Source organism: Vanellus vanellus, assembly GCF_965231255.1.
Source record: "Vanellus vanellus genome assembly, chromosome: 26".
Classification (NCBI taxonomy): Eukaryota; Metazoa; Chordata; class Aves; order Charadriiformes; family Charadriidae; genus Vanellus; species Vanellus vanellus.
Genome location: NC_138931.1, coordinates 123497 through 150814, shown reverse-complemented (window position 1 = coordinate 150814; position 27318 = coordinate 123497). Strand labels below are relative to the sequence as shown.

The 27318-nt window shown below is 44.4% G+C and overlaps 2 protein-coding genes across 6 annotated transcripts; one reads left to right on the top strand and one right to left on the bottom strand.

The window, feature by feature from the left end:
• The first annotated feature begins 1930 nt into the window (after positions 1–1930).
• AP3M2 (adaptor related protein complex 3 subunit mu 2) lies at positions 1931–10848 on the top strand. Of its 3 annotated transcripts, XM_082495824.1 has the most exons (9): positions 1931–2616; positions 4728–4899; positions 5442–5579; positions 6431–6516; positions 7047–7180; positions 8053–8260; positions 8630–8774; positions 9208–9320; positions 9497–10848. In XM_082495824.1, exons 1-8 carry the CDS (start codon positions 2344–2346, stop codon positions 9306–9308), a joined length of 1257 nt encoding a protein of 418 aa, XP_082351950.1. In that variant the 5' UTR covers positions 1931–2343; the 3' UTR covers positions 9309–9320; positions 9497–10848. The 3 variants fall into 3 exon arrangements, with proteins under 3 accessions (XP_082351950.1, XP_082351949.1, XP_082351951.1); XM_082495823.1 differs by having other exon boundaries at positions 9208–10848; XM_082495825.1 differs by lacking the exon at positions 1931–2616 and adding an exon at positions 2652–3196 and having other exon boundaries at positions 9208–10848.
• A 1314-nt stretch (positions 10849–12162) lies between these two features.
• Positions 12163–27082, bottom strand: PLAT (plasminogen activator, tissue type). Of its 3 annotated transcripts, none has more exons than XM_082495651.1 (14): positions 26980–27082; positions 22158–22259; positions 21103–21142; positions 20557–20688; positions 20030–20143; positions 19515–19689; positions 18864–18955; positions 18427–18601; positions 18023–18108; positions 17420–17615; positions 16815–16951; positions 16588–16728; positions 14977–15125; positions 12163–14169 (listed from the first exon to the last, which is right to left on the bottom strand). In XM_082495651.1, exons 2-14 carry the CDS (start codon positions 22236–22238, stop codon positions 14011–14013), a joined length of 1677 nt encoding a protein of 558 aa, XP_082351777.1. In that variant the 5' UTR covers positions 22239–22259; positions 26980–27082; the 3' UTR covers positions 12163–14010. The 3 variants fall into 3 exon arrangements, with proteins under 3 accessions (XP_082351777.1, XP_082351778.1, XP_082351779.1); XM_082495652.1 differs by lacking the exon at positions 26980–27082 and adding an exon at positions 25445–25468; XM_082495653.1 differs by lacking the exon at positions 12163–14169 and having other exon boundaries at positions 15090–15125; positions 16563–16728.
• Positions 27083–27318: the final 236 nt, after the last annotated feature.

Sequence of the window (27318 nt, the reverse complement as noted above, 5' to 3'; positions counted from 1 at the left end):
ATCGTACCCTTCCGTGAGCAGTTTTCAGGCTGTCAGTAAATTAACCAGCAAAATGAAATTCTGTTGTGGCAGTATCTTCTGCCGTGTTCTCCTTCTAGGTTCCAGTTCCTGAGCCACTGTGGAAGCTGACTTTCAGAACAACATATGATCTTTGTGCAAGCACTTTGGAAGTAGCCAGGCAGCGTTTCTGCTGCAGTAAACAGTGGTGTCACTACAAATTGTTCTCTGCAGGTGCCAGCAAGATACTTTAAGAAACCTGTCTGATTTTAAAGCAGAAATATATTGCCCCTTTTCCCTCTACAATCTTTTCCCTTGGTGTGCAGAAACAATTAATTAGCGTTTGGCTGCTTTTGTATTGGCACCAACGTTCTGGCTGGCTAAAGAAATTGAAGTAACCCTAGGAAAAATACAGAAGTGACAATATCATGAACTGGGTAAAATACTAACAATTTTGATGATGGGTGCAAGCAGTCAGAAGGAAATGGCAGTTTTTAAATAATGTATAATACAGTCAAAACTGAATTGCATTTCATGAGACAAAAAAGAAATGCCTGCATTGAAAAGACATATCCCATGACTGTTGATTTTAAGGTCCAGGTTAAAAACAGAAAGGTTTGAGTTTCTTGGAGAGCCAAATGTATAAAGGCTTTATGTTGTTGGTCAATATAACTATATGCTGCTGTTTTCTGTCTGTGATACCTGTATGACTCCCATTAATACAGTCTCCAAGAGCCTCATAGATGGATAAAATAATCTTTACCTTTGTGTTAAAAGTAAAGTGATTATATTAAAATCACAAATAATTATTTTAAATTCAGAAGTGCTGTAATTAAATGATAGATACCCCTTTGTTGCTCTCAAATGTGTAATTCATTACAGTAATTTGACTTAGACATTTAAAAAACATTATTTGATGTTTAAAAAATGCATTTGATAGAAATCATGACCATAACAGAGAAATTAATATGTAGGTCACTTCTCCATTATTTTCTGCTACAGTGAAAAGTTCATCTAGTGCGTGTTGAATTATCTAATACTTTAAATAAGGGTGTATGCGTGCCAGTAGTATTAAAAGGTAATGTCACAGTAAATAAACCGACCTCCGCAGTATTTGGGGGGAAAAATAGCTACAATGTGTCAATAGAAAATAAGATCCAATATACACTCTGAAGGGTGCAGTTTTGTGCATTCCGCTTACTCGCCTTCCAGATGTGGTGATGTCACTGCTCCAAAGCTGCGCCCGCCGTCCCGGAGCGCCGTCAGCCCCGAGCAGCGGGCGGTCGCCTGCCTTCCGCGCGGTGAAGGCTGTACGCTCAGATAGCTGTTTGTTGGGATCGAAAGGGCTTCTTTTTCGTTGTTCTCGTGTGTGCGTTTGTTCCCAGCAGAGCAGCGAACGCGGACAGTTGTGTGCGACGGCGCTGCCCGGCCGAGGAGCGCAGCGTCCGCTGTACGGCCACCAACAGCTGTCCTCGCGTCGCGAGGCCTCCCTTGGCACCGGGTTTGGGTGCGTTTCGCATGACAACTGCCACCTTCGTGCCGGCCGGGCTGTGTTTCCAGCGGCGTTACTGCTCTGCGGTGAACAAACCAGCGGCCCCGTACCGCGCAAGAGACGGGCGGAGCTGCCGCGCGCCGTGGGCGCCGCGTTCCCGAGTGCGTTCCGCAGGCGGTACCAAGATGTCTGCCCCGGGAAAGGGACCCGGCGGCAGCCGCGGGTGCAGAGGCCCTGTCAGCCCCGCGGAGGACGCTCCGGCCGCCCCGCGCGGAAGGCCCGGGCAGCGGCGGGCGGGGGGAGAAGGGCGGGACGCGGAGCGGCCTCCGCGGGGGGAGCGCGGACAGCTCCAGTGCGGGGAGCGCCGCACGCGTGCCCGTGGCGCGGGGCCGCGCGGCGGTGGGCGGGGCTCTCCCGAGCGCGGGTCCAGCCCGGGCCGTCCTCGCGCTCACCCCGCGTCGCCCCCTGTCGGGCCGCGGCGGTTGACGTGTGATGTCAGCGCGCGGGGGGGGGGGGAGGTGCCTCAGGTGCTGGGGCGTTGCTGGGCGCGTTCCCGAACTTGTCCGGAGCCCGGGCAAGCTGCTGGCCCAATCGGAGCTGAGCGCAGCGGCCCGCTCTCCTGCGTCATCATCCGCACGCCTCTCCTCGGCCTATCGGGCGCGGCTGTTAGTGGGTCATCCAATCAGAGCGCTCGCTGACAAGCCCCGCCTGGGGAGGTCAGGGGGAGGCTTTCGCGCTGCTAATGTGCGCGCTGGGGGCGGAGCTTGTGGCGGGAAGGAGGCGGGCGCAAGGGGCCGGGCCGGGCTCCGGCCGGCGCTGCAGGGGGTCCTGGGGCGCGCGCCACCGCCGCAGCCATGATCCACAGCCTGTTCCTCATCAACGCCGCGGGGGACATCTTCCTGGAGAAGCACTGGAAGAGCGTCGTCAGCCGCTCCGTCTGCGACTACTTCTTCGAGGCGCAGGAGAGGGCCTCGGAGGCGGAGAACGTGCCGCCAGTGATCCCTACGCCGCACCACTACCTCCTCAGCGTCTACCGCCACAAGATCTTCTTCGTGGCCGTTATCCAGAGCGAGGTGCCGCCCCTCTTCGTCATCGAGTTCCTGCACCGCGTGGTGGACACCTTCCAGGTACGGCTCCCGCCCGGGCGAAGGGCCCTGGGTCACCGCGGGGCGCAGAAGGCGGCTCCTCACGGTAGCGCCAATTAGTTTTCTCTTTTTTTTTTTTTGCTCTGTCTCAATTCTCCTCCTGTGGCCGCGAGGATCTAGAGTGGGTCTGGAGGGCTTGTGTGGCGAGGAGGTACCGCGCGGGGTGGCGGTGGAGTCGCGATAAGTCAATGCGCGCAGGAGGGACCCTTCGCCAGTCACGAGTTCGACATGTCCTGTGGGAGCGGCGCACCAAGACCACGCTGTCCTCGCTCTCACGAGGGGGGTTGCGATCCGTAGCCATGTGCTTCGGTCAATTAGCGACAACCTGCCGCAGTGCTTACGTCTAGTAATGATCCGTGGAAGCGTATTCGCTTCCTAAAGAAGCGGGTCGCAGGAGTTGCCACAGAGCAGCCATGTTCTCCCTGTGCGATGGCGGACGCGACGGCCGGCCGGTGTGGGAGATAATGAAGATGTCTGTCTTCTGCCTGCCGACAGCGGGACTGTGTAGTCCGGGTTTGGAATGTCTCGTGACCGTCATGCTGCCAGAACATGGGAAATGCGGGTGGGTGCCTGGTCGAACAAGTACCATGTGAGCTTTTGCCTCCAGGTGCCAATCGGAACACGAGTGTGGGACAAGTCATGTTTCACTGTCTTCGGGGAGCGGATTGGCTGTTCAGGCAAAACTCGTGCTATGTCAGTTGCTTGGGTCGTGGGTTTTGTGAGGGGACGAGGCGTGAGCGTGTCTTCGCTGTTGTGACTGTATGTTAGAATCTGATATGTCTGAAAAACAAATAGCGTTTGTAGTGCAGGGTTAGGAATTCCCTAGCGTCAGGGTTTATGTACACTCGTGCTTTGTGTAGAATGCCAGACCTCTTTAATTGCTCTAAGTAACTAGAAGCTCAAGTTTGTATTTGCCTGCACGCGTTTGCTCTTTCTCCAGAAAGGTGCGTGAAGTCCCCATAGAATAAAACTAAACATAGAGTAAATTAAATATTCAATTTTTAAAATTGCTGAATTATTGGGAATGCTTCCTATAACTTATTCTGAATCCTGAAAGATCTCCACTTAGTTTCTATGCCTACATCGTGTTACAGAATGACAATTTGGCATGGTACAATTTTACTGAAAACTTTAATATTGCTAATTATTATTTTGGAGTAGGAGCTGAAGAAACAGTAGAGGAATCAAGCTGGGGAATAAAATGTTTTGTGGATCTTTTATGATTCACGTTCTAAGGTTCTGCTTTATACACCTCTTAAATTATGAAGAAGGAGAGTTTTGTTACATGGATAGAATTGTTTTTCAGACTTTTCGGGATACTGGACTTCTGCTATTAGTCTAATACATCGTAGGATGTGTAAGCAGTCTGTACATCCCAAGCGGTTTCAGAATGAAAAAAAACCACAGGTAGCATGTTAGCCAGATTTCAGAAGTGTTCTCCTGTAAAACAAACAGGGATGTAGGCAGAATATGCCAAGTGTTTGAAGCTGTGCTTCCCCTATGTTCCACATCAAAATAAATAGTAAAAAAAATATTTACAGAATTGAAGTTAATAATTGTATTATTGCCCATATGTATGCAAACATTATAACAAAAGTAAATAAAAAGCTTTGATGAGGAGAGGTTGAATTCCTTAAACAGCAGTGCTGCTCAGTTAAAATATTGAGAGTACTGTAAAAGACCAGGGCAGCTGAGGAAGGATCTGTAGTACTGGAGTCTAATGAAAGGCATCACTGCAATTCAGTAGTGGCTGCAGGAAGTAAGTTTTTCTTATTTATATTGCTGCTTAATCGGTTGCAACTGAGCCACTTTCAAGTGCTAATTAAAAAATCTCTTAGCTATCAAAGGGAATCTTGTTATGTAGAAAGGAAATGTGACGAGTTGTGACGATGCTGTGATTTGCCAGCTCGCTAGGGCAGTGGCAGAGGTATGCTCAGAGTTGTGCGTGTCTTTTGGAGTGGTCAGTCTGTCTAACGTGCTTGGACTACCTCCTCCGAGAAGAGGGTTGATTTATTTCTGTGTGGAAGAACACTGAACTGAATGATCACTAAGACTGTCTTTGAGATTGTTGAGTAATTATTTCTTTTGCATAGGACTACTTTGGTGTCTGTTCAGAGGTGATGATCAAGGACAATGTTGTGGTGGTTTATGAGGTGTTGGAGGAGATGCTGGACAATGGCTTTCCATTGGCAACGGAGTCTAATATTCTTAAGGAACTGATAAAACCTCCAACTATCCTGCGAACAGTTGTCAACACCATCACAGGTACAGGGAAACAAAAAGGAGATAACCTGGGGACACCATGTGGCAATATTACTGCATAAGTAAATTAGGACGTGGGTGAGGAAAATTTATGTTGTCCCATACCATTCTAAACCCCAGCGTAAATGTATTTAGGGGGTCCTGTGTTAGTGCTTTGCTTTGAGCTTCTTTCCAGTTCCAGCACCAGCTGCACTTTTGTTTGTTTGTTTGTTTTTTAACCCAAACAAACAGATTACATTTTCAGTTACAGCAGTGACATGACTTCCTGGATGAGTTATTTTGGTGTGAGTTTTTTGTTGGTTTTGTTTTGTTTTGTTTTTCAGTTACACTTCCCTGTGCCTTACTGTGGTATGTTTTACAGTTGGATGTAAGAGAGGTGTAAATTGTAGATTACAAACAGTGAGTCTGGAAGGGTAATTGCTCTCCTACAAAGAGATAGACGTTCTCGGGGATTAATTAAAATTAAGAAGTTATAGGAGGCCAAAGACTTGTTCTGGGGCACTGTCTAACTTCTGTGGTTGTTGTGATTGCCTTTCTTTTTCCAGGAAGCACTAATGTGGGTGACCAGCTCCCTACTGGACAGCTATCAGTGGTGCCTTGGAGACGTACTGGTGTAAAATATACCAACAATGAGGCATATTTTGATGTGATTGAGGAGATAGATGCAATCATTGACAAATCAGGTATGGAAGTTGCTTCTGGCTGAAACGAGAGTGACTTGTCCTGGTAGTACCTGAAGAGAGATTTAGGTTTCCAAAGAGGAGCTCCCTTTTCTAAGTGTGGGAAGCTCTATTCCTGTTCTTACTCTGGAATGTTGCCAACTTGTAGATGCTATTCAGTCAAAAATTCTAGAGAGGTACTGAGGTTTTCACTTGTCCTCGTTCCTGAGGTCTTGTAAGCAATTCTGTATTGATGGGTGTCAAGAGGATGGGGCCAGACTCTTTCCAGTGGTGCCCAGCGACAGGACAAGGGGCAATGGGCACAATCTGGAACACGGCAAATTCCATCTGAACATGAGGAGGGACTTCTCTGCTGTGCAGGCGGCAGAGCACTGGCACAGCTGCCCAGAGAGGTGGGGGAGCCTCTTACTCTGGAGGCATTCCAAACCCGCCTGGACGTGTCCTGTGCCACTGCTGTAGGTGCCCCTGCTCTGGCAGGGGGTGGGACTGGGTGAGCTCAAGAGGTCCCTGCCAACCCCTGCCAGTCTGTGATTCTGTGATTGGGAAAATAGAAGGTGAGTGGAAACAGTGCTATGTACAATCTCCTTAGGTTTTTTTGCATTTTAGTCTTGTTACTGTTGGGATCTATTGTCATTGGCCATTAAAATGGACATTGCTGGTGTCAGTGGTTCTTACTTGTATGCATCTTCTCCAGAAGTCATTGGGAATGAGAAAAATGTTGAGTGAGCAACATAATGAGCCATGACATTTCATAAAGATAATAGATTTCCTTCCTCCCCATTAATAGTTTTTCCACATTGGGATTTTTTTTTATCAGGTTCGCGTAACTTCCCATGTTTACTTTATTGTTGCAGGTTCCACGATTACTGCTGAAATCCAGGGGGTGATTGATGCTTGTGTCAAGCTGACTGGGATGCCAGACCTTACCCTCTCCTTTATGGTAAAGCTCAAGGATGTATCTTTACTTAAGTATTTTGAAAAGGGTTTCCCAGCCCTGCTACTAGGATCTCAGTCTCACGCTGATGGATTCCAGTAGATCAGAACCTGGATATGCCAAACAAAAAGAGAAAGAACTGACAATGGAAACTCATAGTGAATTTCAGCAACTTTGAGCCTAAAGGTTTTATTTTCAGATTCTTTGTTAAAAGTACTGTTAGTGTTCGCTGTGACTAAGTTTCTGAGATACACTGGTGCTTTAGGCAGATATCCTGAAGGGCCATCTATTTTTATGACGATGCATCAATGTAATTATTTGACATGACTAAATTTTCTAAAATAGGATAGAGATTACTGAGTACTGCTGTCGCACAGATGTAACAGCATCAAATAGCTTAACATGTCTGAATGTAGATACCTTCAGGTGGGCAGAGTATGTCGAATGGTAGGCCCTTCATGGATAGAAGACTGAGAAGAAGAGGTTAGTTTGAGTAATACTGCCTTCACTAACCTTGTGACTGTCTCTTCTTTCAGAACCCTCGGTTATTGGATGATGTCAGCTTTCATCCGTGTGTGCGTTTTAAGCGCTGGGAGTCAGAGAGAATACTCTCCTTCATTCCACCTGATGGAAATTTTCGCTTGCTGTCTTACCATGTCAGTGCTCAGAAGTAGGTGATAAGTGTAGTGCTGTGAATTATGAAATTTGGATCTTCCTGGCTAGGGGAAAAACAAACAAAAAAAAGGAATTGCTTTTAAAGATCAGGTGGCATGTCATGCTGAATGAAGTAGAGGTGCATGGTAACCCGCACTTTTCCTTTTTTTAAAACACGTTTTCTCCTTGATTAGAGCAGTGGTTCTGTCATTTCTTTTTGGTCAGTCAGCATTTTTCAAAGTCTAGTAGCAGATGAACAAACTAAAGAGGGAAAGAATTAGGCAGTATGGAGTAATCAAGCTGTTGATTTCCTACATTTATAAAAAACTTTCAGAATAAAGCAAGATAGTTTAGTAACCTTGTTGGGCTTTTGACATCTCTTAATAGAATTACAAATTCTTGTTCATTGCACTCTTTTCTAGAAGCAACTTACCAAGTACTAATTGGGGTTACAGATGCTAAAGCATTTTGTTAGACTTGGTCAGACTTTTCAAGTAGATGAAAAGGAGTGGGAAATCGAACCAGAAGCACAAGCATGAAGTTCAAGTACTGCTGTACTGCCTGGAGCTACTTGCCAGCTTGGTTGTGACATGCAAAAACATTCCTCATCCTTTGCTCAAGTCTCCTGTTACATTGGATGTAGTTACCTGTCTGGTAGAGGTAGACAACTAAGATACAGCAAGCCTGATTTAAAAAAGTGTAATTAAGGCTTGAGAACAGGATTCTGACTTTGCTCTTGGATCAAACAAATGAGTGTAGGATTTCCTTCTTTTTTTTAAGGAGATTGTTTTCCAGTGTCTTCAGTGTAGAAGGCAAGGACCGCATCAGGAAAAACAAAGATGAAGGTGAGAGCTTGACAAGGACTTTCTGTTCATGTCTTTATTCTAGTCTTGTGGCAATTCCTGTCTACGTTAAACACAACATCAGTTTCCGAGACAGCAGCTCACTGGGACGTTTTGAGATCACAGTGGGGCCGAAGCAGACTATGGGAAAGACGGTAGAGGGGGTGATGGTCACCAGCCAGATGCCAAAAGGTGTCTTAAACATGACCCTTACACCCTCTCAGGGAACACATATCTTCGATCCGGTTACAAAGGTGAGAGGAAAGAGAAATTAGATTATTTTTTTTACCTTTCAGCAAATGGAGTTGTTCATACTTGGAAAGAAGTCAATTCTGCGTTATTTTTGTCACTGTTACACATAGGAAATGGGTCTGTAGCACAAGTAGTGGAAACAGCATTCGTGGTAGGCTTTTGGGGGACCTCATGGAAAGAGAGAGGGAGAACAAAGGTCTGCGGCAGCTGCTCCTTAAGCTTGCACTATGTCTGTCCAATATGAAAGGAAATGTAGTAAGACAAAGACCTTTTCCATAAAGAAACATTAAAAGCTGTCATTGGAAGGGGACTCTTCTTCAGAGGGTGTTACAGCACATCTGTTTCATTGCTGCATTTTCTGTCCCTTGAAGCTGCTGTCATGGGATGTGGGAAAAATAAACCCCCAGAAGCTGCCAAGCCTGAAGGGGAGCGTGAGCTTGCAAGCTGGGACATCAAAACCAGATGAAAACCCCACCATTAACTTGCAGTTCAAGATTCAGCAGCTGGCTATATCTGGTAAGTGACTGTCAGGTAAAGCCACTGACTATTCTCTGCTGTGTCAGTGCTCACTCTGCATGTAGCTGAAATAGCTCTGCAGGCCTTCTGAAGTACATTCTATCTGAAACATGTTCTTCAAGTAAAAAAATCGTGTGCTTTGACTACGGATACATGGATTTGTTCTCCCTGATGCTCTGTGAAACAGCCTATCGACATTTCCTTGCATTTTGTGCTTACAGACCCATAAAGAATTGTAGGGTGTGGATGTGTTTGTAAAGAATGATTCTGACAATTAGCAGTTGTCAGCTTTTCTCCGTTCTGTTTACGGCTTGCTGAAACTTTCTCTATGCTTTATGCACCTCTAGTATGATCTTCTGCTCCTTTATTCTGAAGGCCTGTCTGCTTTGTTTGTGGCAGCAGTCAGTCTTATGCTGTGTTTGTTTGCCTTTAGGACTGAAGGTGAATCGCTTGGACATGTATGGGGAGAAGTACAAGCCTTTCAAGGGGATAAAATACATGACCAAGGCTGGCAAGTTCCAAGTCCGAACCTAGAGGATTCCAATAGTGAGGAAGAGCACTTTCCTGTTTCTCCTTTCCCTGGCTATTGGATGCAGCCTCTTACCCCATCCATCTGTTTAGGGTTGCTCCCTTGCCTGTAGTAGCATGAGCAGGAGAGTCAGTGCTTAGGGTGCTGGGAACCAGGGACAAGTAAGGTTGACCTGAAACCATCTCATCCCTAGCTGAATCTGAAGTATTTGGAAAATGGCAGATGGGAGAGGTGTTCAGGTCCCTTGGGATTAGTGAGTCAGCTAGGTAAGCTTGTATCACCTTTGTTTTGTTCTCTTAAAGGAAATTCTAGGGATTTTTGTCTTTTGTAACTCCTCTTCCTTATATTTTGGTTGGCTTTTATGCCTTTGAAGATGATACAAAATAGAATTTCCACAAACTTCAACTCCAGCGTGATGGTGCAGCATCTGCCCTTTGCCATCACTGGGCGTTAGAGTGGAAAGCTGTATTGTTCTTGGCAGCAGAGAGATCATCTACCCGTTTGCCTCAAAGGGACTGGAAGAAGTGAAAGGCAGATTGTCCCACCCAGGATGGGAAGTTAAGAAACCTGAGATTGGGGATGGTGCCACAGAGGGAGGAAGGGATGCTTTTTCTAGATATTTCATAAGCCATCTTGGTCATCAAGTATATTGAATCTCTGGAGATAGACTGGAAACACATCCAAATCTTAGTATGGTGTCCTGTGAAGGACTGACTGTAGCACACATGGTGGTGCCATCTGAATGTAATTATGCTTCTCTTATTTTGTCAGTGTTTGAAGGTAGGGATTCTCCTAGCTTCTTTGGGGAGTTGGGGGAGAGACACAGAGGCAGGAGAATTTTTGTGGAGACGTAGCACTCTGATGGAAACTGAAGCTGCCACTAAATTAAGACAGTCGCTGTCCTAGTAACTTGGAACCTCTTTTTGTCTCTGCCTGCCTATTACAAATTAAGGTGATACTGCTGTTTTCCTGCTCACTGATGTCTTTGAGATAATTGTGTCCTGGTACCTTTGTAGTGTTTCTGGCTGTCCTACCTCATTCTAGTTCCTGTACCAATCAGCTGCTGTGCAGGTGGATTCAAGCCTACACTGGATTTTTCACTGGGACCATCTCTTCTGCAGGATCTGTTGCTGCATCTGCCCATTCCAGTCTGTGCTGCATCTTTCTGTGCGGGATAAATATAAAATGAGAGGCATCTGCACTATTCTGTATTGTCTGTAATGTGCTCTTTGGCCACTAGATGCTCGTGTGTTTTCTCAGTGGTGGCAGAACTTGTCCCTAAGATGCTGTACATGTGACTGCAGCATCTGTCAGGTGGCTGTGGAGTTCATGCTTGTGAACAGAACAAGGTGACCCTAAACGAAGGATAACATACATTCTGGTTTGCATGTAATGGATACTTGCAGTGGATGAGTGGTATCTTGCATGTGGAATTGCAAGTTCCACTGTGACTGATGATGCCATAGCAGGTGGCCTCACTGCTGAGCATGTTGAGTGCAAATATAACCTTCAGCAAGGGCATCAATAAAATTCATTTTCACATGTTGTCTGTGTCATTTCAGAGTGGTTTCTGTGGGCTTTACAGGAAATACAGTTGGTATTTGAGGAGGAAGGTAAATCATGCCAATTGGATTGTGGATAGTGGGTGCTTTAGGGAGATAAATGTCTTAAGGCAATTGGGATTGTAAGCTGGGGGCTAAGTCACTGTCTGAAAAGCTAAAAGTAATTACTTGGTAATTTTTCTTACTGTTTCCAAAAGGAGTGCTGAGTTCTTCCTGAACCTCAATGCAACTGTTTTTAGGAATGCAGCTGAACCTTTTTGTTCACTAGGTAGGGTTTTCGGTAGCAAGCTAAGGGCTCTGCTTTCGTTATGAAGACAATGAAATACCTCTTCACCTTCCTGCTCCTCAAGTACTAATATTGTCCTTTGGCTTCATAGATTTGTTTTTTAAAGTATCTTTTTGTTACCTGTTGCAGTGGTTCATGTTACTCGAGATCTTGAAATGCTTCTTATATGCATAAGGGTGTCTGGCCCTTACGACAAGCTTTCCGTATCAGCCTGAGACGGCTGCAAGTTCCTATGGAATGAAAGATGAAGCAGGGCAGAGGGGGAAGCAGGGAGCAACATCAGTGAGATAACTTGGTAGATGATGATATAAGGAGTTTTGGGGGAAAGCGTGAGGTGTAGCTGTGTACTTCAATTACAATAAATGCTGATGTTGAATGAGGTTCTGAAAGAACTTGAATATGACAATACCAACTGTGAAGTGAGAAGATGAGGCAAGCAGATGGCAGTCGTTACTGTCTTAGACCTTGTCTCAAGATGGTGGTACTATGTGCTGGAACAGGACAAGTGGGGGGGGGGGGGAGGATAAGAAGGGGAAAAGCTGATGTAGAGATGGAAGTCATCTTAGGGTTTTATATCAGGGAGGGATGTAATGGGTAAACAGGCCAGAGAAATGCACTGAGCTAGATGGCAGCAACTTTTGCAAAATGAAACACGAAGTTAAGTAAGGCTGGAGAACGTGAGTTCTAATTATTGGACTGGGATTTGGTAGATCTCCCAGATTAAGGATCCTATTACAAAATGAGGGATAAAGAAGCATTTGGAAAAAATTTGGAGTTGATTCTGGGCCCTCCTTGAAGTCAGCCACAGAGAAGACATCACAGAAGACAGACCAGAGTAGAAGGAAGTAACCAGTGCAGAGACGGCAGCTAAAGCTTGTGTAGCTCTCTTGTCACCTTGGATATTTCATGTAAGGGTGTTTTCAAGGAGCTGGTAACTGCTGTGATGCAAAACTGTTCTCTGCAACTTACATTTTTGTAGGATGTATTTTTCTAAAAGATACCAGTATCAGGTGTGGTTCAGTTACATTTTATTGGGGACTTTTTAGATCACATCAAGCTCAAATAATGTATTTAATAGACTGTTTGAATTGTGGAACAAAAGCTGCGTTCCTGAGGACACTTACCTGTGTTACTCACTGGAACAGTTTTGGGTATTTTGCGGGCTGCAAATATTGGGCAGGCTTGTGAATGCCAGGATAGCAAGGCACAGCAGCACTTGGAAATGGGTTTAGGGGAGAGGAATGGAAATTTATTTGTCGTCTTCTCAAGGTTAATACTTAATAAAATACAATTAAAAACAACAACAACAAAAAGACACAAAAAAACCCTGAACTTTGACTCTTACTCATTAGACATCTTGGGGTTTTATTTCCCCTTCCACTGGCTGGAATACAGGACTCATTGCTGGAGCTAACTGGACTTACACCACCATTTCTCTGAGGACATTAAAGGTCTTTTTGAGGTCAGTTTCTAAGCTGATAGCTAGAAAGACATGGACCATTTGTAAAGTTGCCGTTTATAAAACATGTTTGCGGCAGTAATGGGTGTCCTTACCAAATCTCTTTTCCTTATTTACTGGTGATATATGCTCCTCTGTTTGGCCAGAGGCTGTGCTAGTAGATTGTCAGAGAGATCCTTAAAACAGAGTAAACATTTTGAGTTAGAATGTTTTGAATTTCCCAAATACAACAGACTAGTTCTCTAGCTACAATGCCTGGTTGGTACAAAAGCTAAACTCCTTTTGTAGCCTCAACATATTTTTTCCTGTTGGTAGAACAGTAGTCACACCTGTTTTCCCTTAATTCATAAACCAATTGCACAAGAGAGAATCTCTCAAAGAGGCTTAACCCTTAGGACATGCAGATACCACTTGCCATCATGTGGCAACTGCAACGCAAGTAAGTAATGCTCAGTTGCTGGGATTCTAGTTCACAGTGGCTTGGTTATAGCTGTCCCGTCTTTTGTTAAAGGACAAATGCAGCCTTGTGACGTTTGACTTGATCTTTATGGGTGAGTGGAAATCTAGCGGGCACTGAAAACTGCTACCATTACACTTGTCCTTTGTTCCACGCTGCTGCTGCACTAAAGAGAAAGCTTTTACTTTCATATCCAATGGTAGTGCACAGAAATTTAATAGTCAAAAAGTAACGTGTTGATTCTGTGGTAGATAAGGCTGCTGATAAGATTTTTACCCATTCCATACTTGTTTAAATATTTAGTTCCTACCAGAAGAAAAAGCGAGAGAAGAACAGAATGGCCTAACAAGCATGCCATCCTGCTAATGAATCGGTTCCAAACTGAAAAAGCAAGTAGTATATTGGTATGGAAATAAACAGCTCATGCCTACAGCTTTGCTCTTTCTGTTGGAGTCAAGCTGAAACCAGCTTAAAGAACCAAAGTAAAATGGTATAGGACAGTGCTTAAGCCTCGCTGGAGTGTCTTCCAAATTTACAGCCAAATAAGAAGGACGAAGATGAATTTTCAGGAAATACAAATGTGTTCCCTTTGGCTTCAGGTCACACCCATTCCCAGAAGAACACAGCTGCTCATGGGATGTGTGATGTTCTCTCTTGGTATATTCTCTTGGGCCAAAATTTATTTTTAATCGTACTCGTGTGATTGATGCAAGGAGAAAGCTTGGGGGTGCGGGGGAAAAGGAGTGTTAGCTTCCAATAACTTGTAATAACGAAAGGAGAGTAATTAGAGAATGTGCCCTTCCCACACATTGCGGTTTGTCTTCCTCTGGTACTGAAGTCATAAGTGTCCGGAGAAACAGGAATCCCTGTCAGCATCCTGGAAGTACCAGAAGGAAGCTGCGAGGCCACGGCCACAAGACTGTGGACAGTTCATTTTTCTTTCTCAGGGTTTCATGTTGTCCTGAATCCAGTCAAGATAACGATTCACGTTTGTATAAACGCCAGGTATGTCTTTGCGGCCACAGCCTATTCCCCAGCTGATGATTCCAATTAGATACATACGATCATCCTTCATACAGACCAGAGGCCCTCCAGAGTCACCCTACAGAGAAGCAGCAGGTTAGTAATAATCTCCTCTTTTGTTTATTTGGTTTTGTGTTGTTTTTTCCCCCCATTGGCTTTAGTGGTGCACCAGTGTCTTCGGAAATACCCTACATAGTGCGCTCACAAATTGAGAGGTCTTTGTAACAGTACTTTCACATAAGCCACTTTTGTGTTGCAGACTCCCTTAATGCTCCTCTCATGGGGAAAGACCCAAAAAATATAGGTGAGACACCGATAAGAACAAAAAGAGGAATGCTCTTACTCAAGCTGTAAAGATCCAGGATGTTTTATACTGCTGTAACAGTAAAGCAAAATTATTGGAGCTGTTTAAATGGAAAGGACGTGGACTGAACGTGTGCCCTCCTTTTTCCTTATGGTACAGCTGCTCATTCTCTACCATCTGTTAGCCTTTAGTCCTCTTTTCTCCACTTTTCAGTAGACCAGCACTCCCTTCCTCTTAACAGAACCTCCCACTGAGTGTTTTGCATGCTCACAAGAGAAAATATTAGGAAATGCTGCTGAGGTAGAGTTTCCTGCTCAGTTTTGTGGTATTTCCTATATTTGGGATTTTCAGTCTATTGTTCTGCTTTGCTTGGTTGCATGTGGCTTGCTTTCTCAGCTATGAGGGGTGGGGGAAGAAAACAGAAAGAGGAGCCAGCAGTTCTGTTCTGTTCAACAGAAGTCTACTAGAACTTCCATGTAGCCAAACGCAGAACTTTAAACTATTTTCTGAAACTTTTTGTTTGGTTAGTTCAGACTATCAAGGACAGACCTAAAAAGAAAAGAGGAACAGAACTGGGTTTACCTTGCAGGCATCATCAAGGTGCCTCGTGTCTCCTGCACATAACATGTTGTCTGTAACTGTCCGGTTGTCGAGATGCTGTGATGTGCACCGACTGGCTGGAAACAGTCTGACGTGGCCTTCCTTCAGGTGCTCTGAATAGAAAGGAGAAACTGCAAGAAAAATAACAGTATAAATATGTGTGTGTGTATGTGTGTATATATTAAACAAAAAAAAAAAAAGCAGTTCAGTTTCCATAGTTTAGGGGAGAGTAAACAGAAGTAGCTGGCAGTGGGGGGGGGCGTGGCTGAACTAATATTTCTTTGCCAAAGGGTCTTAATTCTTGGGGGTTCTGCTTTGCTCGTGAGAACAGCTTAAATATAGTAGAGAGAGAATATTGCTTCTTTAGCACACTTAAATGCTAGGGAGGGTTTTGTAGGCTCCCAGTGAAAGACCGCTGGGTTTCTTGGATGGATAAGTCATCTTTGCACAGTTGCATCCATCAAAATGAAGTCACAGGAGGTGCCTATGAAAATCACTAACTGTATCAAACAGCATCCTGACTTCTTACTATCAGACTTGCACTCACAAAAATCAGCTGCCTTGTCATACACAATACTGAGTAACTGGATAGGAATGTACACTTGTGTGATGTTGGAACGGAAGGGATGTTTTTGTTTGTTTTGGGTGTTGGTTTTATTCTGCATAGCTGCAATTGCACAAAGTTGAAAGTTGGCAGGATTGTTGTTTTTCAGTCTAGTATTACAGTTGCAGCATCCTTTCCCTCTCAAAGAGTTTATCCTGTACTCCCTGTAAGCAATGCTGAGGACTCGTTTCAAAAGCACTTTATACCACACTTATATGTTAAATCTGCAAGTCTGTTCCAAAAACCCTATGGGTTCAAATCATGATTAGGTCTTGCTATGATGGGTGCTTCACAGCCTCTGTCCCAGAGTGTACCAGTTAGAGAATAAAAAGAAATTAGTAGAAAAAAAGTAAGACCTGGGGATTTTGGTTTGTTTTAAATATAGGTCAGCCTGCGTATACTTTCTGTCAGGTTTTATTCCTCTTTGTTGTAGCTCAGTTTAAAAACCCTTTAGCCAGCCTTTTAATATGTATCTGGGATTGTTATTTCTTTAGCTGGTTTGGGGGTTTGGTTTTGGGTTTTTCTTTTGCTTATCGCTGCACAGCTAATGTATCTTTTAGAATAATGCAATTACCTGCAACTGTATAGCATCTCAAATCTTGACAGAAATGGATTTCTGTGAGAATGATGACATCTAAACGTACTCAGTACAGCAGACAGAAGTGTGGCAGCCCTGATTGCAAATTTTCTGTCTTTTCTGCCTTATTCATTGCACCATTTTTTGTGTTTCTACTGTTAGAGAGTGTCAAGCTAGTACACTAGCCCATGCAGCTCACAGAACTCAGATGAATGAAATAACTTACAGCAAAACTTGTTTTTGTGTATCTCCCACTTATGCATACATTTTGTAGTCCTGATACAAGCCCATATAATAATTTAGGGGGTCAGACATGAAGTGATGCTAAAGGCTTGAATTCTTTGCGGGCAGGGGACCCAACCTTTGGACACAGCGTCTTCTACTTACACATAGACAGCTGTCTTCTACTTACATTCTTCATTCTTGCCATAACCAGAGATCTCGCATTCAGTCCAGTCGGGCAGCTGCAGTTGTGGTGTGGGGAGGCAGGCAGTGCGCACGGTGTCTGTTTCAATAGCACATTCTTCTGCATCTGAGCTCAACTGCAACAGAGCTGAAGAGGGAAAAAGAACACCTGCTTCATTAACCACAAACTTGAGCCAACCGTGATCTTTCCAGTCGGGTCAGAAAAGTTCTTACCAATATCATTGTTGAAATTTTCTGAGTCAAATCTCTGATGCACAGTGTAGTTCTTCACTTGAAACTTTTGTTCATTTTCCTCGGGAGTTGCTCGGGAAGTCCTGCCCAGCACAATCGTCAGCTGGTTTGTACGAAAGCTGAGGAACAAGAGAGTCTTACTTTCTTCCTGTGTTAACTGGAGCAGACCCTTCCCTTGAAGATGTGCTGCTGGAGCTTCTGCTTTTCTTATTTTAGCACTGTTACTACTCATTACCACTTGACCTCAAGTGTCTTGTTTGCCTTTGTTTTGCACTAATTGCTTGCAGCCATCATGACAAAGGTCCTCTGCCAGCGCCTTGCTCTTCTCAAGTTTCAGATGGCTCTGCATCTGTATCGACGACTTTGTTCTTCAGCTATTTGATATTCTGCTGTGGTACCTTAATGCTGTGCTGCGAGCCTGCCTGTCTGTAGTGCTCAGCGCAATTACCTCTGTAATCCTTAGTGTAGAGTGACTTACTGGGATAAAGAGCTCTTCTCAAGCCATTTACCCTTCCAGTAGGGCTATACTGGATGCTTCCATTTTCCACATTTTTTTTCCCCCATACGGTACTGAACCCTCAACTTACCCTTCCTCAAAGCAGTGAGCAGCTGACAAAACCCAGCAGGAGCGGATGAGAATTCCTCCACAGAGGAAGTGTTCTCCAGGAGCTCGGCGATACTTCACAAAGATGGCAGCTTGCCACGGGTGAGCTGCAATGTCAGCATAGGAGCCACCTTTAATCCTGTACTGCCGTGCTCTGCGCTGCCGTAAGCCGCAGGTGGCTGTGGATGACAAACCCAGAAATAGGCTTTTTTTTGTTCAAGCACTCTTCCTTGGGTTAAGAGCCTGTTAGTCACCAGTGCGTGTCACGGCAGCCTGGCACGAACTGTTTAGTATCTGACTCATTCCCGTTTCCTAGGAAACTTGTATTCTGGTTTGAAAAATACAGTAAGGAAACCCTGCCTTTTCTGTCCTCCATTTCTGCAGTATTCCATTCTGGCAGAGAAAAAGGCACTTCTGTGAGAGTGGAGCCACAGAATTTCTTTCTACTCCAAAAGCTTTTTTTTCTTTTTTTTTTTTTTTCCCCCAGCTCTTACTTCACTGTAAGAGGCTTGAGTGTAATACAAATGACATGCAGAACAGTAATGCCTCAAAGAAAGAGAAGAATCAGGAGTGCTAGGATCCTTACAGCAAGTAGGCACATTGCAGTACTCCCATGTGAGCTGATTTCCTTTCAGTACATGGCACCAGGGTTTGCTGTCATTGTCAGGATTCCTGCAGCACAGGAGAGAGAAGAGCTATTTGTTTGATCAGACCTGCAGGGAGCTCGGGGAGGCCCGAGTGTACTCTTTTTGATGTTTCTAGAGATGCAGAGGGCCCTAGGGGCACATGGAATTTGCATTTCTGGAGTCTTACATTAGAGAAGCGTAGATAGGTCACATGGAATAAAATCACTATTGTCAGTGAGCTTCATTCCCAGCGGTAATGTATTTCCTATGCTTTAATAACCCACATAAAAGACTGGAGCCCTGCCTCGAGGGTACCACGAGGAAGTTCAGTGGGATTTTTTTAATTCTATAACTGATTACATACCGGCAGAAATTGTGACTACCGAGGCCCAGCTGGTAAGCATCTCTTCTCCAAGCAGTATATAACTTGTTGACAAGGATTCGAGAATTCCACCTCAAACAGGTAGCTCCAGAACTGGTAACACTGTGGCTGCCTCGGTAATCTGTGCCTCTTCCAGACTTGCAGTTGCTGTTCCCAACTTCAATAAGAAAGCTGCATGTTAACCAATGGACGTGAACCCGTTAGCTGTTCCTAACTGTGATTTCTGTCCAGGCATCTATACATTAGCTGTACTTTTCTCAGTCTCTCAGTGTCATAAATATTAAAAGCTTAAACGTGATTTAACGCAAGAGTCTCAACTTTTCAGGCTACAGAAATAGCACAACTCCACAGAGAACCCTTATATGTGCAGTGAATTGTGGAAGCTCTATAAAGTCCATTCCCTGTCCCCCGGCATGTACCTTTTGAACAGGAGGGCACACTGCAGTATTCCCAGATGTACTTTCCCCCTCTATAGATATAGCACCATGGTCTGGAATCCTCATCTGGGTTTCTGAAAGAGTTATGATATTATGCATCATTATAAAGCTGTTGCTATTAGTCCCTTGTCTGCCATCTAGTTCAGTAACTTAATCCTGCTCTGCAGTGAAGACATGCACTGATTCATCAGAAGTCGTTTGGATTCCTATTTTAATTATAAAGTTGTGGAGCACGCGGAGGTGAGGATGAGCCAGCCAGTCGCTAGCGGGAGTGGACAGATTGGTTGTGCAGTTTAGTTCATGTGCAGGAAGCACTATATTTTTAGAGTTTCGAGCAGGACCTGGAGCTGCAGGGAACTGGCTTACAAAGGACTTTTAGGCACTGAGAAGGGACAAGTGAAAGACCGCGGGGTGAGAGATGTAGGCTTTCTGTCGTCTGTCATAAGATAGAGCTGAAGTTCATACATGTCTACAGAATTTGCAATTGCTGCTCATGGGCTGTGCTGCTGTTTGCACCTGTCCAGAGCGTTCTCTGCTTGGTATTAGACTGTCACAAACAGCTGTTCCTTTGCTCTGAGCTCTTAGAACGGGCCGATTCCTGTGGCTCTGACCCGAGTGCCATCAGCCCCTCACCTGCAGTAGTTGTGATTGCCCAGTCCCAGCTCAGCAGCATCCTCTCTTCGGCTGCTGTATGGCCGGTCCATCAAGCCATTGCTGTTCCAATTTAAACACTCTGTTCCACTCTCTGTCATGCTCCACGTACCCCTGTATGTTACTCCAGCATCTTTGTAGCACTTAACTTCAGTATCTGAACAAAAGTGAACAAAATGTTACTACAGGGACAGCATCCCAAACTCCGCTTTCCCCGTCTCTGTTCTGTTTAAACTTGGCTCCGAGATGTCTTGTCTAGTAAGTCGGTGAAAATGCCTTGCCAGGCAGACTGTAAGTATACACGAAGGTCTTCAGCTCCAAAATTCAGAGTTTTATTAAGAAGCACTGAGAACACCGCAGCTGTCCTTCTGAAAAGTTTTTTGTAGTATTAGCTTCAGAATAAAAAGAGGCAACTTAACAGCAGCAGCTTCTGGGTACCCAGAAGTAATTACCCATAGTAATTCACAGTAAAACAGTAATGGACATGGTACACTCACCTATTTCACACTGCTTCCCAGAGAAACCTTGGTGGCACTGGCAGATGAAGAGCTGTGGGGAATAATATGCCTGTGAACACTGGCCCCCATTGTAGCATTTATTCCTAGTGCAGGCTGCGGAATAAGCAAAAGCCAGGAAATACTGTTAGATTTCACAGAAGTAAGAAGCTGGCAGTGTATAACCCATCTTTCCTCTCTTGTCAGTCTCCTTTAGCCTGTGCTATTTTTCCCTGCCTACCTGTTACTGTCAGGTGCTTGCAGTCTTTTCGTGTAGTGCTTATGTTCTTCCTTTGCTCCGTTCTCTCCACATACGCTATTAGGTGCCTTCCTCAAACCCTTGCCCGCTCTGGCTCAGTCCTGCCTAAGTCGGTATATATTAGTATTTTCATTTCTATCCTATTCTATTTCAAGCCAAATTTTCTGTGTGGTAACTCCTTCCCTGACAGTGGAGTTCTTATTTAGGATGATTAGATGGACAATCTCTCATCGCCCACTATTTCCCTTCTCTTTTTCTTCTTCATACTCACCTCTGATAGGCACAGTGTGGCAGCGACTCCGACCACTGTCGCACCTACAGTATTCTATTCTGCTCCCTGAGAGCCTCAGCCAGGTCCCCCTGTGCTGGTAAATTTCTCCAGATGAATTGTCTGTGCAAATGGCTGTAATTGGAGAAAGGAAATCCTACTTTAGAGATTCAGGGAAAAGACCTGGCTGAGCAAAAGAACTCCCTTCTCTTTCTGGGAGAAAAATATCTGTGGTGGGAACATCTGTCTAACGGGCCCTTTTTTTCCCTTCTCAGACCACAATTGTCCCATGTCTCTTACTGCTGTGTTGCTGGACGTACTGTTCCACTATTGACCGTCCTCTTTTTCTTTGAAGAAGAGCAGAGGGAAAGGAAAACTTTGTTCTTTGAGTTGTGGGTGGTATTAAAGGTCTGGTATTTTGCCTTCTGAATCTCTCATCCAAATAACCATGACAAACAGCGTTCAGGCTCTGTTCCCTCAACACTGTCTGCTTTCCCTTCCTGTGTTCATAAAGCTCCAGGTAACACGTTTGTAGTTTGCCTGGCTTACCTCTAGATCTGGCTCCCCGTTTGAAACGCGTGCGTAAGCCCTGCAAGCAAAGAAGGTTAATTCTGTGAGTAACTGTTCTCTTCAGAAAACTGCCTCCAAAGAGACAGTCCTCTTCTGGAGGTCTTGTAAATCAGGAGCTCTGAGCAACTGTCTGCCCTCCTCGTCAGACAGTACAATGAAAAGTGCCTTTAGTACCTCAGCATGGGTACTGAGAATTGTAAACCACTGAGTTGCCACAGAGTACCGGCTGATTGCTTGTCATCCGAGTGACGAGAACTTGGGATGTGCTGTACTCACATCGCGTGTGAAGCAATTATGTGCTCTCGGGGCATGGCGAGTGCTACCTAAAGCTTGTCAGCTTTCTGCTATTTGTAGGAGGTTGAAGCAAATAATTTCCAAAGAAGTAAATGTGAACAAGCAGTTATTTTTGCTCACTGACATGCAGTTTCCCCATATGCCTCTGTAGCCTGATTACCTTTGACAGATGTCTCCTGCAGCCAATTAAATAAAATATTTTGGATAAAGTTTTAAGGAAGAAACCAATTTAGAAAGCTTCTTTGAACAGGCCACAAGAGAAAGAATAACATAAAAAGAAAGAGGAAGGCTGGGATAGCAATTTTTTGACAAAGAGACTAAAAATTTTAGAATTGTGTAGGGTTTACTCAAGCTGCGCAATGTGAGGCTTAAAATGAGGGGACGTGGGAACCATCGATGACCAGTTGTAAGTGAGAGTATTGATGAAGGTGATACCAATAGAAAGAAAATTAAAGGGTGATCACAACGGAACTCTTACTAACAGTGAAAGGTGACAGCAAACAGATACACCACGAAGATTTAGAGAAGACTTGCTTACTGAAATGAAAACCAGCCAGGATAACACATTACTGGAAATCCCAGCTTAGAGGTAGACTAATTTGTAAGGTTTTCCTTCCTCTGATTTCTAGTGATAACCAGATTCTCCTTCAGCCTGATGCAGACAGCTGGAGTCAGTGGTAAGGAAGTGCTGCTGAAGGCGCAGGAGGATGGCAAGGGTGTTATTTGCATCAGCCTCTTACCTGGCACTGAGCAGTCATGATTGCTCCCACCAGCAGGAGGAGACATGGGAGTTTGCCTTCCATTCTGAGCATGTTCCACATCGCCTCCAAATCTCAAGTTACCTATAGAGACAAAAGAAAAACATACGATGTTGAACAAAGGCATTTTTGTAGGGTGAATGGAGTTCAAGGTTGTAAGTTTAATAAAGGTTTTAAATTATGAAAATTCTTTTTACATTAAAACACACTTTTGACTCTGCAGTTCTCGGCCGTCTGGTCTAGCTGTCCTGGTGTCCCTGGACAGGGGAAATGGCCAGGCTGGGCCCAGATGTGCTTTTACTTGATAAACTTAAAATCCCAACAAGCTAAAGCACACCCTTTTAGGTCTGGAGGAAAGTCAGAGAGTGTTTCCTGGGGAATAACACTGGTAGAAGTAAACTCCAAGTCCTTTTTCCCAAGGTTGCTGGAAGCCAACAGTATCGTGTGCATTATTAGAGAGACAGACTCATCTAATGAAGGAGTGTAATGCTGATTGGAAAGTATTAATTGAGATCTAGGTCACGGAGGCCTGCCTAAGAGATCTGTTGCAGGGGCACAAAAATACGCTGAAGGGTCAGTCTGTGATAATAGTGGTTTAAGATTTGTATTTTCTGCACAGACTGCTGCTTTGGGTGAGAGTGAGGGCTTCTCTCTTGTGTGGAGGATGCATCAGCAGGGAGATTTGGTTGATGAAAGGAGGGGACAGCACTGCTGTGTCTTTGATTTCCAGTATTTCTACAGTTTCTCCTCAGCTGAGCTTTTAGTTTCTACCATTGTCATATGCTTTTACTGAAAAGGGAGAGTATGGCTGTTGGATGGTGGGCTGGCTTTTGGTCTGGTGTTCTCATTTATTCAACGCAGCGTTTCCTTCTCTGTGTCACTTCTATGCAGTCACAACTACGCCTTATTCCCTCTAATCCTTTCAGCAGCTTTACACTCCAGACAAAGCCCTCTTCCATACCACACGAGGAGCTTATGCTTCCTCCAGACTGATTTACACAGTCTGTCTCCTCCAGCAGTAGTCCTGGGAGAGAACCTCCAATGGTCCCTTGTGGGAGATCACCGGCCGGAGTGGTGTGGCTGGGGTTAGGGAGGAATCTGGATTCCTGCCTCCATTCACCCCATTTGCTTTGAAAAATCTACTTCTTTCTTCACTCATCAGAGGTTGATTTCCTTACTGGTCAAATTGCTGCTCTGATCTGGGCACAGATAGCTATAGGTAGGACATACTGTGGTCCATTTGTATTTCTTTCTATTGTAGCAAAATTTATTTCTGTCCGGCCTTGAGCAGGCAAGTTTGTTGGCAGAAGCGTGAATTTAGGTTTCTGTAACCACTGACTGCAGCGAGATAGGCTATCATCGTGTGCCCTGGTTTTCCCTCCTCCGGTTTGTTTCCTGACAAAGGAGGAAAAATTATTTCTTCCACCGAAGCCAAGCGCCTTGTGTACGCGCTGACTGGTTTAGGACATCCGCTGGGCAGAGAGAAAATTCTGAGCAGCGGAGAGCACACTCACAACACAGCGTAGTCTTGAGCATATACAAAATTTTACCGCTGAAATTAAGCAACACAGGTTTTTTCTCTTGCTGTACTAAATGCCATTTCTAATCTCATCCTCATAGTGGGAAAAATACACGGGATGTGGCAGACAAAGGCAGCGAAGGGCTTCCTGAGGTGGTCTGTTGCCTGTGAAGGCAATGCGCTTTGCTGTGGGCTTCTGGCTCCTCTGTTAATCCCTGTAGGAAAAATCCCCAATTTTGTCCATTCTTTTATCTTGGTGACTTTGTAATAACTGGAAAAGATCAGGCAAAGAATGTCAAAGAACTCCATTAAAGCCTGACTTCAGCAGCATCAGTTTGGTAGCGAGTGAAGTTCTATTTTATATTTAGAAACACTGAACTTCAGGCCTTTAAATGAGGGTTTATTGGAACACCAACAGGACTCTGTTGGCAGCGGGGGAGGAGGCGGCTGCTGTTCATGGCAAAACTTAAATTAGAAAGGTGGATACAAATGATTGTACAGTGTCAGAAGTTTAGAAACTTAGTGCCTATGGGACTTCTTGGAAGCATGGCATTAAATAGCAAGGTCCAATATATCTATTAAAAAACGGGAAGGTATTACTGATTTTCACAGTGAGTAATGGCTTTTAAGGACTGGAGTTGTCATTATTATGTAATCTGAACTCTTACAATGAGACAAATAACTTTATCACAGGTTTCCTCACTTGAATCCATAATTTTCTTCCTAAAAGTAATCGTTACTCCTGCATGCAGTAATAGCAGCTCCTTTTTACAATTGAACGAGACATAAGTAATCACCAGTGGGAACAGATTTAGCTTGATCCTCTGTATGAACCATGAGTGCTACAGCGGTCAGTGTAGATGGTGGAGATGAAGAATCACAGGAGTGTGATGTAGATAGGAAACCCCCTGCTTTGAACAAGTCCAGCACCAGAGGTCCATTTTCTATCTTCCTTTAAAAATATAATGCCTCCTATACAAACCAAGAGATGGGAGTGAGGTAGAGTAGCAGGCAGGAAGATATAATTTCATTCCAAATCTCTAGGATTGCTCTGCAGTTCCAAATCTTTGAAATAATATTCAGGTGCTGTCTCCCACACTATCAGCATTTTATCATCTACATTACATGAGCAAATAGAAAGCTAACCGAATTATTTGAGAAAACTACTGCTTCCAGAAATTAGGAGCTCAGAGACTGTTTATATAAAGCCAGAGGAAGCAGCTGGATAATATCTGATGAACATTGGACTATGACAGATGAATGAGTCACAAATTGGGATTCAAGGCTAAAAAAGGGAGAGAGTTTGTGGTGGCGTGTCTTTTTTTTTTAGAAGATCTGTTCAAAGAAGCAAAAGACACAGATATTCCAGTCTCTGAAGCAGAACAGGGAGTGCAGCAGGATAGTTTAGGCTGTGGTTTCTCATCATTAGACTGCACAAAGAGGAGACTTAAGTTGCAAGTCAGACTGAAAAGATTCACTGGAACAGCTTCTAAGAACCTTTGTTACTCCAAGTCTGGTCTTTAAGTCACATCTTGATGATGAGATCCTTGTAATTCTGAGAATTTCTGAGGGATTTGTATTAGTATGCAGATTTTGTAGTATACTTTCCAGCCCTTTCTCACATCTTAGGAAGCATTTTGCATGGTATAGCAGGCCTTTTTAAAAGCTGCAAGAGTGATTTCCAAATAGGCATTAACTTCAATTGAATCTGAACTAAATCAGCAGTGTTGCCAAAGCTGAAATAGATTACCTGAACTGCCACCCAGAGCCGTTTGGTTGCTGCTGTCACCCCGTGTTACGTGCTGCATAACGTGCTGTCACAACACTGCAGCCCCGGCCCCTCTCTGGGGGGGGATGCCTGTGCACCCACTGGTGGCTGCAGTCCTGTTATGCATGGAAACTGCTAACAGATGTTGCCAGATGTTTATTTTCAGTTTCAGGAAAGGTACAGCTTAATCCAGTCAACTGGAATGTTCCGAATGATAAGCCCTATCAAACTGAAACCATATGGCTGTTTGAAGAATACCATGTTTACAAGACTCCAAGCAGAAACCTGCAAACAATGTGCTTTTTGGTAGGGCTCTGCAAAACAGTTTGTGCCTTCTGCTGTCACCCTTTGCTTCCTCTCTCATCAAAAATACTCTAGCAATAAGCCACAGGACTGGATGTGGTGTGCTGACATTTTGATTCTACGCTTTCAGGTACGTTAGGACATAAAGATATACAATACCCTAAATTTATCTCTCTCTGCTGAAGCATCAGCAGCAGAAATAATTTAAATCCCACATACTAATTTATTATTAATAACAGCCCTTCTAAGCAGTAAGAGTATTATCAATATGGAATAAGAGCTAAAAAAGGGATGGGTCTTATGAAGGTCAAACAAAACAGTCATTAACAGAAATTAAAAGTAGCTCTCCCCCCTCGCTGTATGCCTCCCAATAACCTAGAATGTATTCCAGAATACTTTGATTCTGAATCTATAGCCCTAAGAGCTTTCTTGTTTACCTATCTTGATCTAGTTCAAGCAAAAGACTGCAGATCCTTGCTGCCTTTTCCTGCCTCCTGGAGAAAGTGCTTCTGTATCCCTTTTCTAAACTGAGCAGATGAATATTAGACTTGCACTATTTCTCTTTAAAATATAACAGTGGACAGACCTCTGCTTTTGGGGAAAAGAATTAAAAACAAAACAAAGAAAGTAAGATTCTGTAGTCTTTGAAGGCATTGGAGGAAATAGCTATTTCAAACTCTGGCTTTGTTTTGGGAATCATTCTCAATATTTCCTGTGGTTTTGGCTGCATTTGAAAAGAAGCGTGTTTAGGGAGAACTGAAGCAGACCTGCCCTCCCCCTCTTTGTCCCTCCATGATCCTGGTTGGGAGCTGGGCTGAAAGGCATAGGCTGATCTCCTGGGAAGAAGATAAATCATCCTTTCACAGTTAGCGCTCTGGCACCCTCCTTGCCATCAGATATTTGTCTGTAACTCCTCCTTTGTTTTAAGCTCCTTTGCTAATGTTGCTTCTGCAGGAGACTCCTCCCGCAGAGCCTGAGCTCTCAGCCCTTTCCCAGGAATAGCTAAAGCTTTCTTGAAACAACACAAAGCTCGCGGCTTTACCCGGCATTGTGAGTCTCTTCAACAGCTGAAAGGCAGTAGCTCAGTCAGTCAACTACCATGGTGCTTCAGTGGGATTTATTAAATAATAATATTTAATAGTATTTAACGACAATGCCATTGATGTTGAAAACGTGGAATGCACATTCTGAAACAGGTGCAGAGCAGTACGTACCTTTTTGCTTTTTCTCTTCTGTTTTCTGCTGATGATTTCTCTTCCAGACCAGCCGGGTTTTGCGTTTTCTGCGTCTGTGCTCCACTCTCTCCGAACAGCTCCTGTCCTACTGCAACCCTGCTGGAGGGGGTGGAGACTGCGGGGCAGCGGGGCGTGCTCCCCGGGGTTCTGGGGGCACTGCGGGGCAGAGGAGACCCCACTGCCGGACGCGGGGCTTTACTGACCCATTGGTTTGGTCAGTCTCTCTCCCAGTCAGAGAGCAGATTCAGTCTTCACAACATTTTTTCTCCATGGAACATCGTAAGCCTCAGCAACAGTAGTAGTACGTATCCCTCAAGA